The 23,544-nt window shown below is 43.3% G+C and overlaps 1 protein-coding gene across 1 annotated transcript in view; it reads left to right on the top strand.

The window, feature by feature from the left end:
• LOC308288369 (protein kinase C-binding protein NELL1-like) overlaps positions 1–23,544 on the top strand; it is a gene marked incomplete at both ends in the record, with an annotated part of 330,259 nt that overhangs the window by 209,097 nt on the left and 97,618 nt on the right. Inside the window, one exon of the mRNA XM_080729790.1 lies at positions 9,432–9,557. Coding sequence (XP_080585916.1) covers positions 9,432–9,557 — 126 coding nt within the window. The remainder of the gene's footprint in view (positions 1–9,431; positions 9,558–23,544) is intronic.

The following is a 23,544-nucleotide window of genomic DNA, read 5'->3' as shown; positions in this document are numbered from 1 at the left end:
CCACAGGCTGCATAGGATTTCTTCCAGGAGTTGGAGGCAAATTGATGTAACTTATCGTTGTTGTGGAAACCTTGTATGTCCAAAACCTTACTTTTTTTGTTATTATTTTAAAAACAATTTAAAATAGTGACAATAGTCGATTTACAAGCACACAATGCCTTGCATTGTGAGGCGTGTTTTAGATCTGCTATTTTCACTACTTTTGTGCAACACTCTTGCATGAAGAAGTAGGGCTTTTACAACAACCAAAAAGTTTCAAATTCACATTTGAAACTTGGAGATACAGTACAAGGTTTCTGCCTGACAGTGACGATTATGACACTTACAACAAGCAGAGAATGCATGAAAAGGTGGGGAAGGTGGGGTGGGGGGTGGGATTGTACGCAAATGGATCAATTAACATTTAGGACTTAACTGAACATCAAGTGTGTCTTGAGTATAGTGTCTTGAGTAGTACATTTATTAGATTCATTAGAGCAATATCATATGTTTGCCGCAATCATCACCGTGTAGTTGCAAGGTGAGATTAATGCCTGACTGCAAATAGAAGAAGGGAGCAGGGGAACAGAAAGAGAGAGAGGGAGAGAGAGAGAGAGGGAGGGAGAGAGGGCGGTCAGAGAACAGGGGAACATTGATTGCAGATTGCTGTGCTGTGAAGGGTACTTGCTGCGCTGGTGTGCTGAGATGTGTGTCGAGTAGGGGAGGTCACATCTGAGTGCTAGCATCTGCCTCATGCCCCAGCCTCTGGCTTAACCATAGCCTCGCGCGCACACACACACACACACACACACACACACACACACACACACACACACACACACACACACACACACACACACACATAGTATGTAGTATAGTATGTACTATACATAGTATAGTACATGCAGACAAATCCACGCTCATGTCTGTCAATCTCTCTCATCTCACTCAATTACACAATTTGACTTTCTTTCTTTCTTTCTTTCTTTCTTTCTTTCTTTCTTTCTTTCTTTCTCTCTCTCTCTCTCTCTCTCTCTCTCTCTCTCTCTCTCTCTCTCTCTCTCTCTCTCTCTCTCTCATGAACACACACCCAGCCTATCTCTCCGGTACAGTCACCATCTCTGTCTGTCAGTTTGTGTGTGTGTGTGTGTGTGTGTGTGTGTGTATATTTCTTGCACAGTGTCTGCCATGAACACACACGCGCGCGCAAACACACACACACACACACACACACACTGTCAAAATGGTCACGTCTCGATTCTTGTCATTCTTCAGTCCACCTTTCTCTTTCCTGTGACCGCTGCCCTGCTCCATCTCTTCATGTGAAGTGGCTGTCTGCCAATGGGCATCCAGACTGATAAATGACCCGCTGGATAGAAGCCATCATCTGGTCTCAGACCTTGACCTGCGTCCACTGGCCTCCTGGTCACTGTTACTGCAAACACACTCTAAACACTCAGGATGGATTCAAACAGACAACAGTATGTTCTGGCTTCTTTTTAACAGAAGGGACAGAACAGTGATTGGGGCTGGTCCAATTTATTATTATTGTTCTTGTTATTGTTGTTGTTATTATTATTGGGGAGGCTGTGGCTCCTGGGAAATGTTGTTCTCAGAGTCAGAGTCTGATTCAGGAGTCTGATTCGGGAGCCACCCCATTGGCCAGGGCTTTGGAACGATGCAAGGCGTTCCTGTCACCCCATTGGCCGGCCCGCCTGTCAGTCAACCGAATTGTGAAATGAACTCTCCATTGCAAGAAAGAACTGCAGACTCACTCCCTAGCTTCCGCCTCTTCAGCCCATAGCACTTACCATAACAGCTGCCTACCCTCGATGACCATACAGGCTTATGCAAAGGCAACATTTTATTTTTATAATTTTAATAGAGACCGATGCCAGGCCATTTTCGACTTGGCATCCTATTGTAGATCGAAGCTATAGTGTGTATAGCTTCGATTTTGATGTTATTAAATAGGTTCTTGGTTTACTTCGCCACGGCCGGGAGGCGAACCCGGGACCCCGATTTGCCAGGTATGCACGCTGACCAGTCAGCCAAAGTGCCAGGCACGTTGGCGAGAGCCAACGCACATACCGTATAGCCTACAGTCGTCCCCTCTACCTGGAAGCGCGACCACGCGCGCCGGCCAGGATCTAAGATCGACTTTGAAACCGGGGGGTTCAAACGCAACTCAGGGGGGAACAGTCGTCGACTACTAGCCGGACAGGTCTACACCGCCGCCGGGGATGAATACTTCCCCTCTGTACCGCTGCCACCAATGTAGCGCCACGGCCGGGAGGCGAACCCGGGACCCCGATTTGCCAGGTATGCACGCTGACCAGTCAGCCAAAGAGCCAGGCACGTTGGCGAGAGCCAACGCACATACCGTATAGCCTACACTACTTCTATGCATGATACATTACCCTGTGTTGTTCTTGCTTATTATAAGTCGCTCTGGATTAAGAGCGTCTGCTAAATGCCTACATCGTAAGAATGCATATAAGTTTGGAATTAATCAGTGTTGTATAGCCAGGCTAAACCTGCACATACAACAACAGACGGAAATCCTGTTCATTCATCCCGTGTTCGTTTAAGATACGCAGACACACACACACACACACACACACACTCACCGAGCCTAGACTGCCTTATTTTTAGCTGCATCTCTTCTTCCGCAGCCCTGACCTACATCACAGCATGAATAAAGCAGCAGAGGAAAGCATGGAGCAAAATGAGGGGGGGGAGCGGGGGGGTGGAGGAGAGGTGTGCTGGGGGGTGGGAGGGGGGGTCGGTTGGATGGGGAGGCGTGCAGAGACGAAGGCGTGACCAGAGAAATGAATTCCCTCCAGTGTGAAATGACAGTTCCACTTCTGTCACCAGACCTCACCTGCTTGCTCCCTCAGGAATGCCACTGAGACGCAAGTGCTCAGGCATGCGTGCAGACACACACATGCACGTAGCACACACACACACGCGCGTGCAGGTACACGTGTAGCACACACGCGCACGCGCGCGCACACACATTCAAGTGCCCTTCATACACACAGACAAGAGTCGCACATGGCTACGCATGCATACATGTGTGCAGTCACACACACACACACACACACACACACACACACACACACACACACACACACACACACACACACACACTCACTCACTCACTCTTTGGGGCATACAGGTGACGGAGAGATCACAGAGCCTGTCAGGTCACAGACCTGACAGGAGATGCTTTTCTCACTCTAAACCGAAACTGACAAAGAGCGCGGGGTTAAATTATTAAGTGATGCCAGAAGCATCACTGGCTCGCCACAGTCAGGCCTTCGGAACGGTGCCTCGTGTGGTTGCTTTGCCGCATAACGCCTGCTACGAAGAATCAGATGAGCAGCATTCTCTGAGTCTGTGATTTTGTCTTTGCGTGACTGTTCACCGCCAGGTTTCTATTACACGCTGCCATATTTTCACAAGTTTTGTATTTTTTTGAAATATTTAAAGGAGATTTTCTGCCCAAAACGGCCATCTTACCTTTAAAAATACTTATTTGGTCTTTAAACTGATGGTCCAGGTGTTGTCTTTTCAAAAGAAGCAATATATTACATTTTTTCGCTACATGCCTGTGGCTGATAATGCCTCGAGTCCATACTTGTTGTTTTTCTCCACTCAGCACTCCATTATTGCTGCAAATCTGTGAACTTTGAACTCCCGTTGCTATTTCCTTTGCAATGCAAGTGAACGGAAGTAGCGCAAGACTGGAGTGAGATAAATACACAGAATAACGATTTATCCTGTCTGAAGCCCTGCTCAGGTAGGACAGATGGACACAAAATTACGTCATATGCATCATTCTGTACACGTGTCTCCCTACCGGCCAATCAAAGCCCAGATCATACACTGCCGAGCTTTTCAGGAAGTACACTGCAGTGTTTACACTGGGCTAGGAGTTTAGCATGTAGCTCCCCAACCGAGGCTCGTAGAGGGACACGAAAGACCTCTATGGATAGGTATCGGCGAGGCGAGGCGGACGCGGTGGTCTGAAGGCCCGGTCCGCGGCGAAAAACGGCCGAAAAAAGCAGACGCGACCGCGGTTTGCTATAACGCTACTGACCACTAGTTGAGCAACTTACACAGCTTTAACTCATTTGTAGCCGATCCCGAGAATACTCGTGAAAAATACTCGAGTACTCGGAGTGCCGATCCCGAGTATACTCGCACTATATACTGTATATACAGTTAAGCTGGCAATCTTACCGTACGGTCCGTTGGAAAGTGCCGGCACGATTGGACTCGCCGATTCATCATCATCGCGGATCCACGTGCACAAAATAGTAATCCCTTAACATGGTAGCCGACGGTCTATGTCATCTTTAATGTCCATTTTCTCCAAAAAACACTTTTGAAGCCAAGGATGGCATTAGATTCTCGCCATTATAACACAAGCTGAAAGGCAACGATCGGCCATTACAGCAACCGCATGGGATGACGATCGCTTCCGGTGAATGACGTCATGGCGTCAAACAGGAAATGTTTGCGCAATCTACTTCTGGCCTTCAAAATAAGAGACTGGCCACGGACGGAGCAGGCGAACGGCGCGCTGGACATTTAACCCGTTCATGTCTGGAGCACAAAATGAGTTAAAGACTGGCCACATGCATGGAGCCTGAGAGCCACATCGATATTAGACCCTTGTCTTGTTTTGTTTTTTCATGGACTGCTAGATCAATGCTTCCCTCTGGCTTATAGGCCCATGAGACTGTGTATGCCTGAATATACGATGTGTCTCGTTTTGATTCCACACTCACAAGCCTTGTAGATAGTACATTACTCAAGGAGAGTTATTTGCTGTGGAAAAAAGAGAGAGAGACCGCCCCGGGCTTCAAATGTAACTCAATTACACTGTAGAATTCGGAGTGTTAATTTAACTCTTGAGAGGTTAAAAAATGGAACCAGACGGACATCACTCGGGTCCATTTGTACACTCCCTGAGTTAAATTAACTCTCAGGTTTTCACTGTGTACAATGGATATCACTGTGTACAATTCATGCTGTGGTGAGCAACGTGTGAGGGAGTTCACTCCAGCACTGCGATGGATCTGCATGAAACTGAAGATGACATATGGAAATACATTGTCTCCTTCTCTCTTATCTTCCACTCCTATGGGCAGGATGCACCGTAGCAGCAGAGAGCAGAGAGGCTGCTTTGCCTCTGGACACTTTAGCACACATGATTCCTGTGATTCCATCAATGCAGTGCAGGCATGCCGTGTGTACACATGCATACATAAGCAACTATAGTAGAAAGGTGCACCCAGTGGAACTGAAAAATCTCCACCAGGAAGCATGCCCCAATAATAATACCGCCACTGTCTGATGCAATAATGTCAAACTGCATCTCTCTCTCTCTCTCTCTGTATCTGGTTCCCAAGCATGCATATGCAGGCAGCCGTGCGCCATAGGTGCATGGCGTATGTTTTCACGTTGTCACATTTAATATGGGCCTTAATCAGGCATGGGATTTAGCTGAATGGCATGTTGTCCCCCATGCGAGTGCACATGCGTGCGTCATATGTGCCGCTGTCTCTCTGTGTCACTCTGTGTGTTGCATATACACGTGTGCCTCACAGGTGCCGCTGTATCTCTGTCTCTCTCTCACACACAAGGTCACAAGTGCCACATTTTGTCATGACCTCTAGACCAGCGACGCAATTGCAAATCGACCCCAAATCATTGGGGAAACAGTCATATTTGAATATTAATATAACATTAATATATGTGTGATGTAAAAAGAAAACATGGTATTTTTAGTTTAAAACCTTGAAAAACGATTGTGATACTGATAAATACCAATTTAAAGTACATCACCAGATACCTCAGAGACGCAGCCGTCTATATTGCTCCCATGTTAGCCCACATTACAAATGTATTCATCAGGATTATGAATTCAAGCTGGCGAGAGTAATCCCTCTGTGTAAAAAAGGAAACAAATTAGAAAACCGCAACTACCGCCCTGTTTCCATCCTTTATTCCATCTCAAAGGTTATAGAGAGATATAGAGAGATTAATTCACAAACAGATCAGTAGTTACCTCGAAGTTCAAAAACTGCTGTTTGAATTCCAATCTGGCTTCAGAACATCCCACTCCACTGACTCCAGGCCTACTATGTATTTCACAGACTACATCAAAGGTGAAGTAAACTCCAGCAAATACTGATCATGGTTGATCTCCAAAAGGCGTTTGACACTGTCCATCATTCAGTTCTACTGAATAAGCTGAAGCTGAAGGTGATTGGATTTGATAACACATCTGTGAACTGGATGAAATCCTACTTGGAGGGAAGAGAACAAGTGATTGATATTAATGGAACCCTATCCTCGTCCCTCTCAGCGAGGACAAAATACAAATTGAGGAAGCCCTCAGTTCTGAACTCAGTTCTTGGCTTTCCGATAACAAGCTGTCGTTACACCTTGGTAAGACAGAATCCATTATTTTTTAGTCCAAACATTCCCTTAATATTGTAAATGAAAATTATTTCAAGGTCAGATTTGACAATAGTAATGAAAAGCAAAGAAGAGGTTACCTATTCGGGCTGTATTAAAACTGAAAGTACGCAAAGATTTTTGGCTTTGCTTGCACCTCTTGGTACTCCAACATCTCAATGTCACTAAAACTAAGCTTCAGAACTCCCAAAACAAACTGATTTGACTACTTCTCTGCCTAAAGCCCATGACCCACCGTCTGGGATGGCTCAAGACAGGGTTAAGCAAATCAAAATGGAATTGGTGGGTAAGATAAAGTCAAAGGGGCAATGCCCTCAATACCCTCATACCTGTCAGCCACAATACTAGAGGGAGTGACTGTGATCTGGTACTACCCAAATATAGAACAAACATGGGAACATTATCATTCTACTACCCTGCCTCCAAAATGTGGAATATGCCCTGGCACCATCCATTAAAATATGTAAATCACTGGTTTCTTTCTAAACTGGACTGAGAAATCGTCTATCAGAGACCACAAGGGGAAGTAAATGCAAATTCCCATAGAAAGGAGGTATCATTATCTGCTGCCGTTTTCCTTTTTTCCTTTGTACATAATAGTGTTTTGAATTGATGGCATGTATTATTGTGTAATTTGTTATGCTATGTTGATGAATCGAATTCATAGGACCACAATGAAAACAGGTCCCCAGGACTTTTTGTTATATCATTTTAGCCTAATGTCTGACTGTATCTCATGCTGTTAGGCTAGAATGTATTTATTATCAAAATCTGATTGATTGTTCAAATAAACATTCTCAGAAAATGCACTGATAGGCTACCATTTTAAGTGGCCAGAAAGGGTGGACCACAAACTCTTTCGAGATTTTCAGGTGGGCCCTGACCCAGGAAAGTTTAGTTACTGCCCTCTACTCTAGACCAAGCCAGCCTTTCTCAAATATGTTATTAAAGTTTGTGGAGACCTTTCAGGAGTCGTGGTGGGCACAGGTAGGCCTATAGTTAGAAATGATGTTATTATTTCCATGGCTACAGACACTATTATAGGCAGAATGGAGAACATTTAGTAGCAAGACATGGTGTAACCAAGGGATGGCATGTCCCAGGAAATAAATGGCGGACGGGGCTCATTGCATTACAAAAGGCTGCACGCACGCACGCACGCACGCACGCACGCACACACACACACACACACACACACACACACACACACACACACACACACACACACACACACCAATCTTTCTGATCTCATCCTTCCAGCAAAATCTCTGTCCGTCTGTGTGTCCGTTTGTAGTTCACGTATCAAAAAAACTGACTTCAAACTCGACATGCGTCATCGACAACCCAAGGGTACATATTCAGTGTAGGCAGTCACAGTATCATGGTTAGACACATATTATGGGTGTGGGAGAATCTACCAGAGTAACCAGACCTCTCCTCTCCTCTCCTCTCCTCTCCTCTCCTCTCCTGATGCTATGCTTTGAGAGCACTTCCACCTATGCTTATGCGTGTCAACCGCAGGGAAATTGTCAAGCACTTAGTGGCAGCACATTCTCCACTCCACATTAAACTCAATTTCACTTCAGTTAGACTTCAATGTACGGATCTTTTACTTTAGCCTCAGGGGTGTTGATGATGACATTGCAGAATTTACACTGAATTGTTGCCTTTGTGTTGTTTTGTCAAACAGTAATGCTCTGCGTTTGAGTGTGAAGTTTACATGATGTTGAGCTGAACTTTGCCAACTTTGGACTGGTTAAATACAGGTGGCGTACCAATTATACAGCCCTGTGTAAATGAGGAATGTAAAGGAAAACCCTTAAAGTTACAATCTGGAATTTATTTGAACAAATAAAACCTTATTTTAACCAATCTTTACGGTAGAATGTAATACAATATATATAACTAGCATGGCTGCAGTGGTTGGAGGTGGTCACCCTATTCATGTACATTGGTAAATGTATACCCTGGTGTCAGCACTGGTTGACAAATAGCCTTGCCTGATGATGATATTGATGATGATAAGCCCCAATATATCCCCTGGCAAAGGGCGGATTCCCTTTGGTTGAGTGGTAGAGGTGTGGTTTCTGACCTGGGAGACCTCAGTTTGAATCCCATGGTGTTTCAGTTGCAATTTCTTCTCTCTGTCAGGAGAAGTGCTGAAACGAGCTTAGCTGAATCATGACCTTTCATCGTAAAATAAGTCCTTTCGATCCAGACAAGGGATGGTCTCTTCCAAGATGCAAGTGCTTCCATACGTAGGGCAGAAGTGGTCATGATGTACTAGCTTGATGAAAATGCATGCATACGCTATGGAATGTGGCCTTCTCAAACGTCAGATCTCAGCCTTGTTACAGAGAGAGAACCCTGTGAGAAGCACTTAATTAGAGATGCTATACTGTACATGTAGCCACTACTACATGGACCTGCTGTTTCTTCACCTACTGTAAACAGCTTTAGTCAATGCATTGGGATAGACTCAGAAAATGCTTGGAAAGCCAATAGTGGGATATGACACTGTTTTTTTCCCAGCAAAGTCTTCTGTCTGCATTCTGTACTCGCGGAAAGCTTTGTATTCTCTCCTGAATCAAGATCTGGAATGTCATTATTCAATTGCACATTTCATTTGCTGGCAAATACTTTTAGCTATAATGCTTACACAGGCAGGCCACAAGCTGAGACTCAAAGAACAAAAGCTGATGTTTCACCGCTGTACACAGTTCAGTAGTCGACACTTAAAGGAGAATTTCGGCCAAAATAGGCAATATTACCTCTAAAAGTACTTATTTGGTCCCCCAAAAGATGGTCCAGGTGTTATTTTTTCAAAAGATGCAATGTATTCCATTTTGCATCCTTCGGTCCTACCTGACCAGGGCTTCAGACAGGAGCGACCAGATGAATTGTTAATCTTTGATCTCGCCAGGAATTGACCGTGTGTGTTCTTTCATGTCTTTCAGATATTGACGAGTGCGCAACCCAGATGCACTACTGCCAGTCCAACACCGTGTGTGTGAACCTCCCTGGGAGCCACCGCTGTGACTGCCTACCGGGCTTCACCAGAGTGGACGAGTACTCCTGCACAGGTACTTACTGAATTGTTTGAATGAGTAGAGTCTACACACATGTTATTCATGTCTTGAAAATGGCATTGCTCTGTATTGATCGCTAAAGGGAATTCTGTTTATCCTTATTCATTATGGAGAATGTCCGTGCATGGTGGTCAGCTGCACAATGATGGCACTCCTTAATTGAGCTTTTTAATGATACAATGCTTGCTGCCGGGCATCCTTGCTCAGCGGGCAGCCATGGTGAATCCGACCGAATTCTGTTGTGAGTAGTCACCACAAGTTTCAGATTAAAAATGTGCAAACTTGCCCTTTAAACCCCAGTTTGAGGGCTGTTATGGACCTCTTTTGTTGTGGAAAAAATAATTGAGAGATAATTTGCAAGTGTGAAGTTTTGCCAAATATTGCTGCTGAGGTGGTTTCCAGGGAGTTTTGAAGTAGCAATGAAGCAATCTTAGCCTGACACTCTGCCTGAGTTTCCATTTAGTCTCTCATCATTATTCAGTCTGAACGTGCTCCCATTGCATCTGATTTCCAAAATAGGTGTTGCATCAGCAGGAGTCCTCACAGTGATGAGTTAATCCCCTAACCAATCACAAGCAGTGTTAATGTTGTTGACGAAGACTAAAAGACTAAAGATTTTTGGTATTTAGTCATAAGATTACTAAGACTAAAACTAAATGTGTGTTATTCAAAAGACTAAGACTAAATCTTTGCTGTCAAAATAAACACTGCATTAAGACTAAAAGACTAATATTTTGATATTTAGTCCTAAGACTAACTGTGCGTTAGACTAAATAAGAATTAGCTGATCAAAATCAACACTTATCACAAGCCAGTCAACAGAATTATATATGTTGTTGTATCAGAATTGGGTGCATTGAAGTGAGATATAATTTCCCATTTCAGTAGACTGTGGGTTTTTGAATAGTCTGAAATAAAGCCTGAATTTCCATTTCGTTTCACTTCATTATTCCTGGAAGTCTGTTTCAAAACAGTTTCAACAGCAACATCAATTCTATCCACTGATGTTGTTTTAAAATGCCTTGCGCTGTTTTCTTCCGTCGTCACACTCAAAGGCCAGGTTGGAATTCCAACAAGAAAACAGCAGCAAAAGACCCTGAGATCACAACATGGAATTATTTATTGGTCATTACTAGTACAACTTGTAAGAACTGCACTGCTCTGCTTATTATTATTTCACATTATTTTAAGGACAATTTGTTTGACAAATAATGTTCCACACTTCTCATTAACTTTGAACATAGACAAACAAGACTCCAGATCTGCCTACATTGCCCTGGAATGAACATGAAAATGTTCCTTTCCCTCACGGAAACGGATTACTATCCTTGAGGGTTTTTGCTTAATATTTATGACATCAGGGATCTCTATATATGGGTGTAAAAGGGATTCTGTGGAATACCCATATATGGACTTATATTTTATTTTATTCTTTATTATGTATCGGATCACTTACCCATAATGGAGGTCCCTGATACCCAGATCCATGTATATGGAGATATGCACATATTGGTTAGATTACACATTGGGTGCCCCAAGATTGAGCCCCATTTATCCCCTCTCGATGCCCAGGCCCACCACCATTCTATTGAATACGGCCCTGCTGCGTCAATGCATGTGTCATGATGTCACTTGGTCACATGACCGCAGACAGGATGATGTTGTGTAAAATACTGTATGGGCCAGTGTTGATCATAGCTGTTCATTGCCGATCAAAAGTTGGTCATTTTGCCGCAGCCGGCCACAGTTTTAGCCATAAAACAAACATCAGAGATAAAGGTTGTTAAAGATGGGGAAATGCATTGGATTATATGGAGAAAAGCGGCCGTGCGATGCTCTCAGCGTCGATTCGAAGCAACCCGCGGTGAATGGGCTGCATCCAGGCGTAGCCCCGACCTTACGGTGAGATTTAAAGTTAATACTGTAAATACAGTAAACGCGGCAAACACGTCGTGGGCCTCCAGCGACATCAAAGAGTTTGACGCGTGGGCCCCCGCTGAGTTAATTGCGACCGCCAGATCGCAGTTTAGTATCAAAACCTCCACCGGACGTCCGTCCGTCCGTCGGTCACACGTCACACCTTTGCCCTGCTCATATCTCCGCATCAGTATGACATCACACTGCTTGGTGTGTGCCGTCAGGGTCATTTGTGTACGGTGTGATGTCATACTGATGTCAGCAGTGTGATGTCATACTGATGTCAGCAGCTATGTCTCTATATATGGAGTTATATGTTGTTCGTGTCCAAATATGGGGCTTGTGAGGTCAGACTTAGTGAGATTCGTCGGTTATCTCCATATATGGAGGGAGAACCAGCTTATGAGCCGATGAGTTGTGTCAGAGTCGAGATCCTGCTTGCATCTAATCTGTCGGTAGATAATGCCGGTCTTATATAAGGGTCATTTGTGTACGGTGTGATGTCATACTGATGTCAGCAGTGTGATGTCATACTGATGTCAGCAGCTATGTCTCTATATATGGAGTTATATGTTGTTCGTGTCCAAATATGGGGCTTGTGAGGTCAGACTTAGTGAGATTCGTCGGTTATCTCCATATATGGAGGGATGTGTTGGTTATCTCCATATCTGGAGATTCAACCTTCAACGATTTTGACATCTTGTTACTAATCTGTCGGTAGATAATGCCGGTCTTATATAAGGGTCATTTGTGTACGGTGTGATGTCATACTGATGTCAGCAGTGTGACAGGAGATAAGCGACCAACGGTCGCTTATCTCCCGATTAGGGAGTCTTACTAGTATGTATAGTCTATAGTATAGTCTTAGATATAGTCTATATATATATATATATATATATATATATATATATATATATATATATATATATATATATATATTGGTATTTACAGATAAGATGGGCTTAATATTGATGACATTAGGGATCTACATATATGGGCATAAGGGGGTTCCCTAACAGGGCATATAGTGATGTCACATTGATGTGGACATCAGGGATCTCCATCCCCTGACATCACAGTGACACAGAGAGACAAGCTGTGACATTTCTCATGGTAAACTGCGACCTTCGGTCGCAACAAGAATGCCTTTTAGAAAGGACATCATAACCACTGACAATAGAAATACAGCCATTTACAAAGCGCCTAGACGGCAGAACATTGTTACATACAATATAGTTGACATACTTGTCAGACATAAATTATGGATAAAGGAAACAACTCCTCCTCCAAATTGAGCGGCTTCCTATAATAGCTGATACTGAGCAGAGCTAACTGCTTGGCCCTCCTTTTGCTGATGCCGGTCATTTGTAAGCCCTTCACATTAAAGGTGATACACCATGCATTTAAAAAGTATTTTTTTCTTAAAAAACAGACGTTTATGACGTCACAAACGGCAGCAAATCTGGACAGCCTGTTTTGAGAACCCGTGGGATGCTTTTAACCTCCACCTTCCCAAAACCAGAGAAAGACACAGCGGTCTGAAATGGGACTTTGTGAGGATAGAAGGTGCTAGTGGGACCCCAAAAAAAGGTTTTAAAATAGGAAAAGTGAATTTTCATGGTGTATCACCTTTAACCAACTTGTGCACGTGCCCTAGGCTACCAAAGATAAAAACTAAAGGATTACATCTGAAGCCTAGCTGTGAGATGGTCTACACTAGCTGTTTTAGCTGTAATCAAAAGTACAGCCGACCTCGAGAATAAGCACCTCCCTGCTATGGTTTTCACTCAGGGGTGTTAGCTGTATTGTTAGAGAACACAGAGTCATCATTACACAGGCTAAACATGCTCAGATTCACAGTAGACCACCTGAAAATAGAAGACATACCTTTTGATATCAAATCCAACATTTTGTCATGCCTACTCATTATGTAGAGGCCCCTGTATACATGGCAACCATTTAAGATATGGGACATGGTTTCAGCTATTTGTTCATGACCATACAGTGAGGATCATAATTGCGTGTGTGTGCGTGTGTGCCTGACACACACTGTGTGTGTCCCTCCTGTGTTTGGCTGTGATTCAGTTTGGACTTGAGTGGAGTGTTATAAGTCCTTCACAGAAGACGGGGAATATGTGGGGGAAGGAAATTCATTTCCAGAATGTGTGCTTAACTATTATTTGAGTGACATCCAAAATATTGAATACAGCTGATTGTAGTGCCTGTTCAAAGTGTTGTGAGGGTTTTTTTGAGGATTTCTTTCACTGAGCACTCTTTGCAGTGCAACTGCTTAGCTGAAATACGCATAATTTGGTTAAGTTGTTATAACAAACTGTGGGCTTAATAAAAACACAAAAAGATGTTTGTCACATTTGTGTTTTGACATTTGTGCAATGTAAAGAAGTCAACTACAGTATGCGACCCATGGTATTATGTGAATATGCATGCTGCTTTCCTCGGTTTTTAGTATGCTTGGTATGTACCGGTAGTCAGTTAAACAAGTGCGCTAATTTATTTATTTATTTACACAAGTGCATTATGGAATGTACTGTACAGTATATGCTAGCCTACTTCGCACAATGTACACCTTCATCATGTGCAGCAGTCAATATTTATTATGTACTGTACTGTATCTACTGCTGTACCAGCTAGACTCTGCAGCCTATTAGTGTACACTGTGTGATGCATATTGTATATCATTTCTAGCTGTTTCTGCTTACTGTGCTTCTTATTCATGGATTTGGTAGTGCCCATAATCAAACCCAGAACATTGTGGTCCAAAGGTGAGGGCCTGATTTGATTTGTTCCACTAGTTGGACACTCTTTAAATAACAGATTTGTATTTAGTTTTGGGGGATCTACCCAAGCTATTCCATCTTGCTTGATGGCTGTGTGTTAAACCTGTCTTTACCATTATTGTTCAGAATTCTGGCTTCCCCTCAGCCATTACATTTCTGGTGAATTTTAGAAGACTAGATTAACGGGTTGATGGTCAATTGCGAGCAGTGGTGTAAAGTAACCACTGCACCTCATGTATATGAAGGAAGCATGAGGTCAGTCCGTTGTTCTCCCCAGGTTGGCAGAGGGAGTGTAACACCCAGGATTACATTAGATAATTGACACCGGGTGAAAAATGGGTTACAAAATTGTGAGATAAAAATAAAATGAGGCTACATGTAAAGCACTTGATTTTTCATTGATCCTATGAAATAAAAGGTTGCCGCTGCAGATGCGTGTTAGACGAGCGGTTATTTAAAGAAACAGAGCGCCTCATTTACAATAGTTTTAGTTTACCTTGCTCTCCGGAAAAGAAAAGAAAAATGCCTATAAGCGGACAACTTGTCACAGCTGAAGCGATGTGATCTTGTAGATCAGATAGGCCTATTTTTGTGCAGCAGCAGTAGCATGCAACCAAGTGAAACATCTCTCAACTCTGCTTTTGGAGAGACCTGTCAGGCTGTCACTGTGAGGAATGAGAGAAACTTTAATATATAATAACAAACTGCGAATGAGCTTATGAATATTAATTGATGTGTCAACTGTCAAGTTATCACAGAATGTCCGTTGGACAACATGGATATCAAAAATCTGAATCAACTGTATTGTCACAATACAGGTTTACAGGTGTAAAACAGCGGTGAAATTGGTTTCTGTGCAAGCTCCATTGTTTTTGTTAATTATATGGGGGGGGGGGGGGCAAGGAGAGAAGAAGAAGAGATCTACACACTACAGTGTATAACTATTTCTTTAACCCATTTTTCACCCGGTGTCAATTATCTAATGTAATCCTGGGCACTACACTCCCTCTGACAACATGGGGAGAGCAACGGACTGACCTGATGCTTCCTTATATGCATGAGGAGTCCAAGCCGCTTATGTTCACCTGACAGGGGGGAGTTTCCCCAACTGGACGTAGCTTGTGGGAGGAACACCTTATTCCAACGAGTTCCTTTCCCCTCCATCAGCCTCCCCGGCTGGCCAGGGGGAGGCAGTATAGAGACCAGGATTACTGCATGTTTTTTTATGAGGGTACCTACCCTAGGGGATACGGAGAGAACATGCAAACTCCAAACACCAGAAAGGCCCTTTTGCCAACCCCACCTAGGGTATGGGCGCTGATGACACGGAGGAGAGAACACGCCCCCCAGCACCCACAGCGTCCCCCGGCGGTAATCAAACCCAGGACCTTCTAGCTGTGACAGCGCTACCAAGTGCGCCACTGTGCCCCCTACCATTAATGCTCCTTAAGCTTGCATGTTTTCACATTAACTATACACACTGAAAGTGAAACTATTATGACTGTCTTAGCGCAGTAGCTTTGTTGTACTTACTCCCCCCTCCTCATCAGTGACGTATACAGATGTGACACCTGAGAACTTCACAAGTCATGCCATCGGCAAGACAGTGGATTGTCAGTAAATTGTTACATTGACAGTGAGAAAGGAGGGCATTTTCCAAGGTGTTGTTATGTAAATGCTATTCAGTTTCTTATTTCCAATGAAAAGAAGTGTCAAAAAGTGCCTTTGTTTTCAGTGACAAAAGACAAGAATGAGCAAGGCTAAAGAGTGAAAAGAACCTTGGAAAACAAGTATTTCCAGAAACAAATGCAGTAAAAGTACAGGAAATGCTGAAGTTTCGAAATGTCACATCTGTGGATACATAACAGAGAGAGATAACATGGGCCGTTTTGATATTCAGTTCCACACGCCCTGGAATTTAGCAAAACTTTTAAACTTTGTTTCCTTCTGTTGTTGTTTCTCATTAACTGACTTTGGCTGGGATTCTCCAGTTGACTCACGCTCATAACGAGTCCTGAGTGTGTCAGAAACGCTGGCATCCTGTCAGCGGCAATTGTTCCAAGTCCTGCCATCTGCTGTGCGTGTCTTCCACTGGGCCTGGTGACACAATGTCAGCTGTCTTTTATACTTGCGGTTTGAGGCGGCACAGAGGGCACATAAACAGATGAGAAGCTCAGTCTTCTTCACCTGTTTTTTGGAGGTTGAAGGAATCAGCAGGTGATCAACTAAGGTCTTAGTTGTCACTGACCTTTTCTCTTTCAGATCTACAGTAAATAGCAGTGGTGCAAAGTAACTAAGTACATTTACTTAAGTACTGTACTTTTTTGAGTTATTTGTACTTTACTTGAGTATTTCCAATTTACTTCTATTTCTACTCCACTACATCTCGGATCCAAATATTGTACTTTTACTACATTCGTTTGAAAACGTTAGCTACAAGTTACTTTGCAGATGTAAATAATTATATTACAAAACATACATAAACCACTTATTTTATACCTTGGCTATTTGAAAATAGCCAACCTACAAGCTCACAGTGCGTCGCAAAGATCTGCTATTTTCAAACATTTTGTACTTTTACTTTTGGTACTTTAAGTACATTTTGAGCCCAATACTTTCGTACTTTTACTCAAGTACATTTTGAATTCCTGAATTTTACTTGTGACAGAGTATTTCTATATTGCAATATTGATATTTTACTTAAGTAAAACATTTGAATACTTTTTCCATCACTGCTAAATGGAAGAGAGCACTTTTACCTACCTTTTTTTACTTTTTGGGCATTTTTGTTCCATAATTTAGTCAATGTCAATTCCTATGCTCACTGCAGTCGTCACTATAGTGTGTGCCAGCGCCTACGTCATTGTAGTCCTTAGCGGCCATTTCTTGGGTAAAAACACAGGTGTTTCAATTGTTTGATTGCATAGAACTAATGCTATAGTCTAATCAGAACACCTGTGTGAGGCTGTGTTTACCCAAGAAATGGCCGCTCTTAGAACTACATTTGGCACACCCTATAGGGTTTTATATATCCACGTCCCTCCTCCGATACCAGGGGTGTCGCACCAATTCTGGGCTCTGGGTACTTTAACTATTGAAAAATAGCAGATATACAAGCTCACAGCGCGGCACCGAGTGCCGCGCTGTGAGCTTGTAGATCTGCTATTTTTGAAAAATCGTGAAAATGTGAGTTTTGAATATTTCAAATCCTTCTAAGGTTTTTTGAAAAACCTATGTTTCTATGTCAGTGGTGCTCAAACCTTTTCATGTGAAGAACCCCCAAAATGATATGTATTTGGCCACGGACCCGCATCTCAAAATATTTAGTTCCAGGGACCCCCCCAGAAGCACAATTTTAGTTACAAACGTTCGCTTAAAAAATAAATTTATTCATAGATTTACACAAATTTTTTTCACTTACTTGCTCGCAGCGTGGCACTCGTGCCGCGCTGTGAGCTTGTATATCTGCTATTTTTCAATAGCTAAAGTATAAAATAATTAAGGCCCTTCCACCTTGGGCCCTAGTAACTCAGACCCACTCCACCCCCCCCCCCTTGTGAAACCCCTGTCCAATACACCTAGTAAGTAAAAAGTAAAACATCTGCTTCTTTTCACAAGTCTTACTAACAGTGAGGAGTTTCGCTGGGAGAGTGTAACACACAGAGGTTCACACACTATTCCCTCGACCAACTAGCAGCCAGGAAAATGATTCCTTGACAGACTTCCCACCTATGAACCCTGACAATTAACGTATCACTACATCCCACCCCACCTCAGTTAGTGTTGCTAACGTAGACTTACTGTTTAATGGACTTAGCTACAGTAACTATTATGGCAGCGTTCAGTGTTACAACCATGGAGTTAAATTCAAATAGGATAAAACTAGTCCATACTCAGGGATGTGCATGCCCATATGCAGACTTTAGGACCGAAACCATGACTACAACTTTGCCAGCTCTCTCAATCTCTCTCTCTCTCTCTCTCTCTCTCTCTCTTTCTCTCTCTCTCTCTCTCCCTCTCTCTCTTGTGGCATTCTCTCTGCCATAGACCATATTCACACTGTGGCCATTTTGACATTTTGCATTGAAGATTATTAACTTAATAGCAAAAAGGGATCTCTGATAATGACTATAAAGAACTTGCAAAATCTTTCTTTTTTATTTATTAATAAAGCTACTTTTCTTTTTGCAAGGTCTTTACAGTGTGAAGGTCCCCTTCTTTGATTCTATTATCAAGAGATCCCTTTTTTGATATATGCATTTTTGTCCTACGCACCTTTCAACCAAACTTTGAGGTGTGCATCAGCTTTTTCTTAAAATTAAATTAACGTTATAGAAAAATGGCCGCTGTGTGAATATGGTCTATTGTGTGTGGAAACTATAGCCCCAAAGGCAAGGTTCGGGCATCTAGTACGGATGCCCCCCGAGCGCCTTCCTAGGAAGGTCCTCAATGCACTTCCCACTGGGAGGAGACCCTGTGGCAGACCAAAGACCAGATGGAAGGATTATATCTCCAAACTGGCTTGAGAACGCCTTGGTATACTCCCTGAGGGAGTGGAGGAAGTTGCTCGGGATAAGGAAATCTGGAAGTCTCAGTTGGAACTGTTACCCCTGCGACCCGATTCCGGATAAGCGGTTGAATGGATGGATGGATGGATGGCAATGCAACCAACCAACCGTCCGTCCATTCTATGGCACTGCGGCCGCTTCTGCTCTATATTTTCTACACACGTAATATTTCCTACAACAGCCTTGCTGGGTCTCTTACATGCTGTGTGTTGGGGGTCACACAAGACTTTGTTTCTCCATCTGTGGGTGTGTTTTTGCATTTTTCTTCCCAACAGAAATGGAGCGTTTTGTTGGCATTGAATCTCAGCATCCCCCAGTATCCCTACACTCAAAGTATCATTTGCTAATTTGAGTCTTGACCTTCAGGCAACAGGTCTGTTACTCTGAGAGGATATGGAACAGGTCCATTTGGTTCCATTTGTACACTCTGAATTATGGTGGTTCTAGAAAATGAATATGTTAGAACCACCGGTATTGTAATTGTCCACATACAGTAGCGTGATCAACCGGTTCCGGATATGGCTCCTGTTCCTCAATGTTGGATGACCCTCCGGTTCCGGATCCCAACCTTAAGGCCCTTTTCCACCGGCAGCGATAACGATTACGATAGCCATAAAATATCACAGCGATAATTATGCCTTCACATTGATGTCCGATAAAGTTATCGGACATCAATGTGAAGAGGCGCCAATTAACAGCCGCTCGCGCAGAGCGCACCTCGAGCTGTTTGTCAGAGACCCAGTTCCATATCACTGTGATCTTAACCACATCGTTGTTGATCCTAACGATGTAGTTGTCGGCTATCGTTGTCTGTATCGGTGTTGGGTGGATGCTGCCGATCCACTTCAATTGAAAACCAACTTTTTTAAATCGCTATCGTCATCGTTATCGCTGCCAGTGGAAAAGGGCCTTTAATCTCAAAGCGTTCCCATCTTGTAGATCTATTTTTTTTTTACATGCGACACCCTGTGTAGTATTTACACATGGAACTCTGGTGCTTATAGACCAAATGAAGTCAAGCGACACATGGGGTTATTGGGCTAATTAAAATCCTCCTCCTTGTATTAACGGTGATTAAGTAGGTACATGGACAATGAACATGTTTGTGACTTGTCGCTTGGCACATCATGCAAGGAGTTAGGAGGACCCATTAGTCTCCATAAGAAGATCGATAAGCTAAAACCGGGCTCGTCAATTCAAAGTTGCAATCCCCACCCCTGGACTATTATAGTCAAACAGAAACCAGTCCACACCAAAGGTAGCTATGTTTCACAGTATTTAACCAAGACAGTTAAGTGAATTAGATTGTGTTATTAAGCATTTTTTTGCAAATAACTTTAAGGACTTTAAGAACTTTAAGTTATTTGTAAAAACTGTGTGCTTAAGCAATAGGTAGATCTCTGAACAGGCCTCAAGCATCACTTTTTGCCATAACCTCTAGAAAACCAGTGTTTTTCAAATATGTTATTCAAGTTTGGAGACAGACCTTTAGTTAGAAATGACGTTATTGCCATGGCTACGGTCACTAGTATAGGCAGTTTGGAGAGCATTCAGTAGCCGTTCATCCTCTATGGTGTAACCAAGGGATGGCATGCCCTGGAAAATACATGGGGGAAGGAGCTTATTGTATTACAAAAGCAATCTCACGCACGCACGCACATACGCACCTCATTACAACTAATAGTCTAATCATGCAAATGAACAAACTTTGACGATGGAGTCTGCCCATTTCCATGGCAATTTATGTTCACTCAGAACAAGTCATGAATTGAAACAAATGTTTTCTATTCAAATAAAATAATCAATTAATTAATTTATTTGGTTTGGTGATGAATGGATCTGCTTTTTGGGTACTTTAAGGGAGCACACTACATCAACCTCTACCAATATACAGTAGGCCTTCTGAATCCCCCATGGTACACAAAAGTTGATACTAAACGATAGGTGGTTGCTGGGGTGGTGGAGGGTGCATGCACAGCAGCAGGGAACAGCAGGCAAGCTGCAGCTGCACAGACAGCAGTAATCAGCGATAAACAGCAAGCAAGGTATAAGCAATGCAAACTTGGGCCAACGACTACGTGTTTAAATGGGGCTCTCCAGAGCGTTGTATAGAGAGAGTGGCGTCACTCCCTTTCACTTCATGGGGCCAGGTCTTCCACGCACACATCTATTGGCATATAGTGACAAACAACGAACCGGAAGTTTACAGAATGCATTGAAGTCTATGAGGTGTAAAGTGACAGTGAACCACGTGACCATGCAGCGCTGTTTCTCACCCCACAGTGGCAGAACTCTCTGATTAGATGACAATGGGGCTCTCTATTGGTGAAGTTAGTGTGTGATTGGTTGAGAATAGAGACCAATCAATGGACAGCCACCATGCATGATGCAATGAGCGTGCTCTTTCGTGTGCAATGCTCATGCCCCTCTAAGCCTCAGAGAGCAACTTTCACCTTTGAGTTACTACAGGGGGGCTGCCAAATCTTTGTGATAGAATCATTCTTTTAAATTAACAACTTGAATCCTCGCATCGCTATTTTCGGCAAATAGGTTTGGTGTAGAGGTAAAAAAAGAGTGTAGTAAAAGTATAGTAAAAGGTGAAGTTAACAAAAAACACGAATCCAACATAAACAAGTCTAAGAAATCGATGAAAATCGGCATCACACATTTATACAATATGTAGAGGGGGTCCTTGGCTTGAAAACGTTGAAGACCCCTGGTTTAGTGTCTGATATTAAGGAGCTACCCCTTAAAGCTAGAGCAACACATACTGTAATTAGTCCATAAACAATATCAGTTGCTTTCTTAAAGGGAGAGTCTGTGTGTGTGTACAAACATTCCCCCTCCCCTCTCTGACATGCATCAAACGAGTAGCTGTCTATGATGCTTCAAAGCTGGAGTACCAAAATGTGGTTGAAGTGACTCATATTTTGGAGCTCTGATCCTTTACTTTAAAAAACTAAAGAATATTACACCTTTTGCAGAATTTTACCACAATTTCTTTGTGACAATGAGTGTTCTTTCCTTCCTCCTCCTTCCCCCCCATATTTAATTAGTTACATTGTTATGTTTAGCTTTGTGCCGTGGGAAGATTTTTGAGTAGTTTTGACATTTTCTATACTGAATGTGAACGGTACAGCATTTTGTTCTGAAGGTATTCATAACGGTGTGTGTGTGTTTCACTCAGAGAGAGTGCAGTGCGTGTGGACAGCTGCTGCGTGTTACAGTACACTTCTGGGGAAGAAGTGCTGTTTAATTAGCTGAGAGTTGGCAGTAGGACAGAGACAGGAGTCTATGGACAGTCCAATCAATGCATTCTGCTGTTTGTAAACTGCCCCAATGGTCGTCCTATCCCGTCCTCTCTCTCTCTCGGTATCTTTATCTCTTCTGTTCACACTCTCTGGTTCTCTCTGACCATTTTAACATTCTTTTTAGTCGTCTTTTACTTCTTCTCCTGTCTCCTTCCTTGTCTTTTCTTCCTCTTCATCCTCGTCTTCGGTACCCTAACTGAGCATAAAACAGAAAAAAAAAATTCAAGCCGTGGAGGAGTGGGCGTCTGCTCATGTCCTGCAATGGTAACAATAGACAACATGTGCTTCCCTTCTTGTGTAATTAATGTATTGCTCTCTGTATTGTTAGATTCCTTTGAGTCAAACCACCAGAAAGGTTCTTTGTTAATGACATTGTCATTACAGCGAGTAGGACACACACACATGTGTACACACACACACACACACACGCACGCACACACACACACACACACACACACACACACACACACACACACACACACACACACACACACACACACACACACACACACACACACACACACACACACACACACACATGTGCGCGTCCATACAATTGTCCATCGGTCTACCATGGTACATTGGAGCTTCAGTAGCCATTCAAACAGAACAAAGCCAGGCTGAGATGTGTGCAGAGCCCAGGAGCTTCCAGACAATGTCATTAATCACATTAAATGATTATCTTGGATGTGAGGTGTTGAATAAACTGTTGAGAAGGAAGGTAGTGTTGCAATGCTCTCCATTTCACCGCCTCTGCAACAGTTGTCCTACTTACTGTAGAGGTGAATGTCAGCGATGGCAATTAGTATATGTATTAGTTCATGTCTTCTGTTTCTCTCGTTACCTCGGGCTGATGTGTGTGTGTGTGTGTGTGTGTTTGCGTGCGTGTACGTGTGTTTGTGATCACCTGCTTGCGCCAATCTCTCAAGCTCGATCAACATCAGAGAGCATTCACAGAAGCAGACTGCAATGTGCACACCTGCACTCTGCCCCCACTCCCCCCGTCCCTCACAATTAAAATAGACATTGCACTGTGCAGGTTGACACCACCACCATCTCAAAGACTCGCTCCTCGAGGGACGGAGCATCAACTGTCACAGCTGTTTCCTTACAGGGAAGACGATGTATTGCAGAGCGTGTGGATTGAACTCATTGCCTCATGCGGAGCCCCACTTTCTCCCCATCTCTCTCTCTCTCACTCTCTCTCACACTCTCTCTCTCCCTCTTTCTCTCTCTCTCTCTCTCTCTCTCTCTCTCTCTCTCTCTCTCTCTCTCTCTCTCTCTGCTGGCTGAGGCTGTCCTTTGTGGAGACACTGCCCTGTAAACAAGTGGAGGCAGCAGTAATTGCGGTTCCACTTGATTTCACTTCTATGGGTAGGAGATGGTA

The sequence above is a fragment of the Nannobrachium achirus genome (genome assembly GCF_963921795.1).
Source record: "Nannobrachium achirus genome assembly, chromosome: 7".
Taxonomy (NCBI): domain Eukaryota; kingdom Metazoa; phylum Chordata; class Actinopteri; order Myctophiformes; family Myctophidae; genus Nannobrachium; species Nannobrachium achirus.
This window is presented reverse-complemented; position numbering and strand designations above follow the sequence as displayed.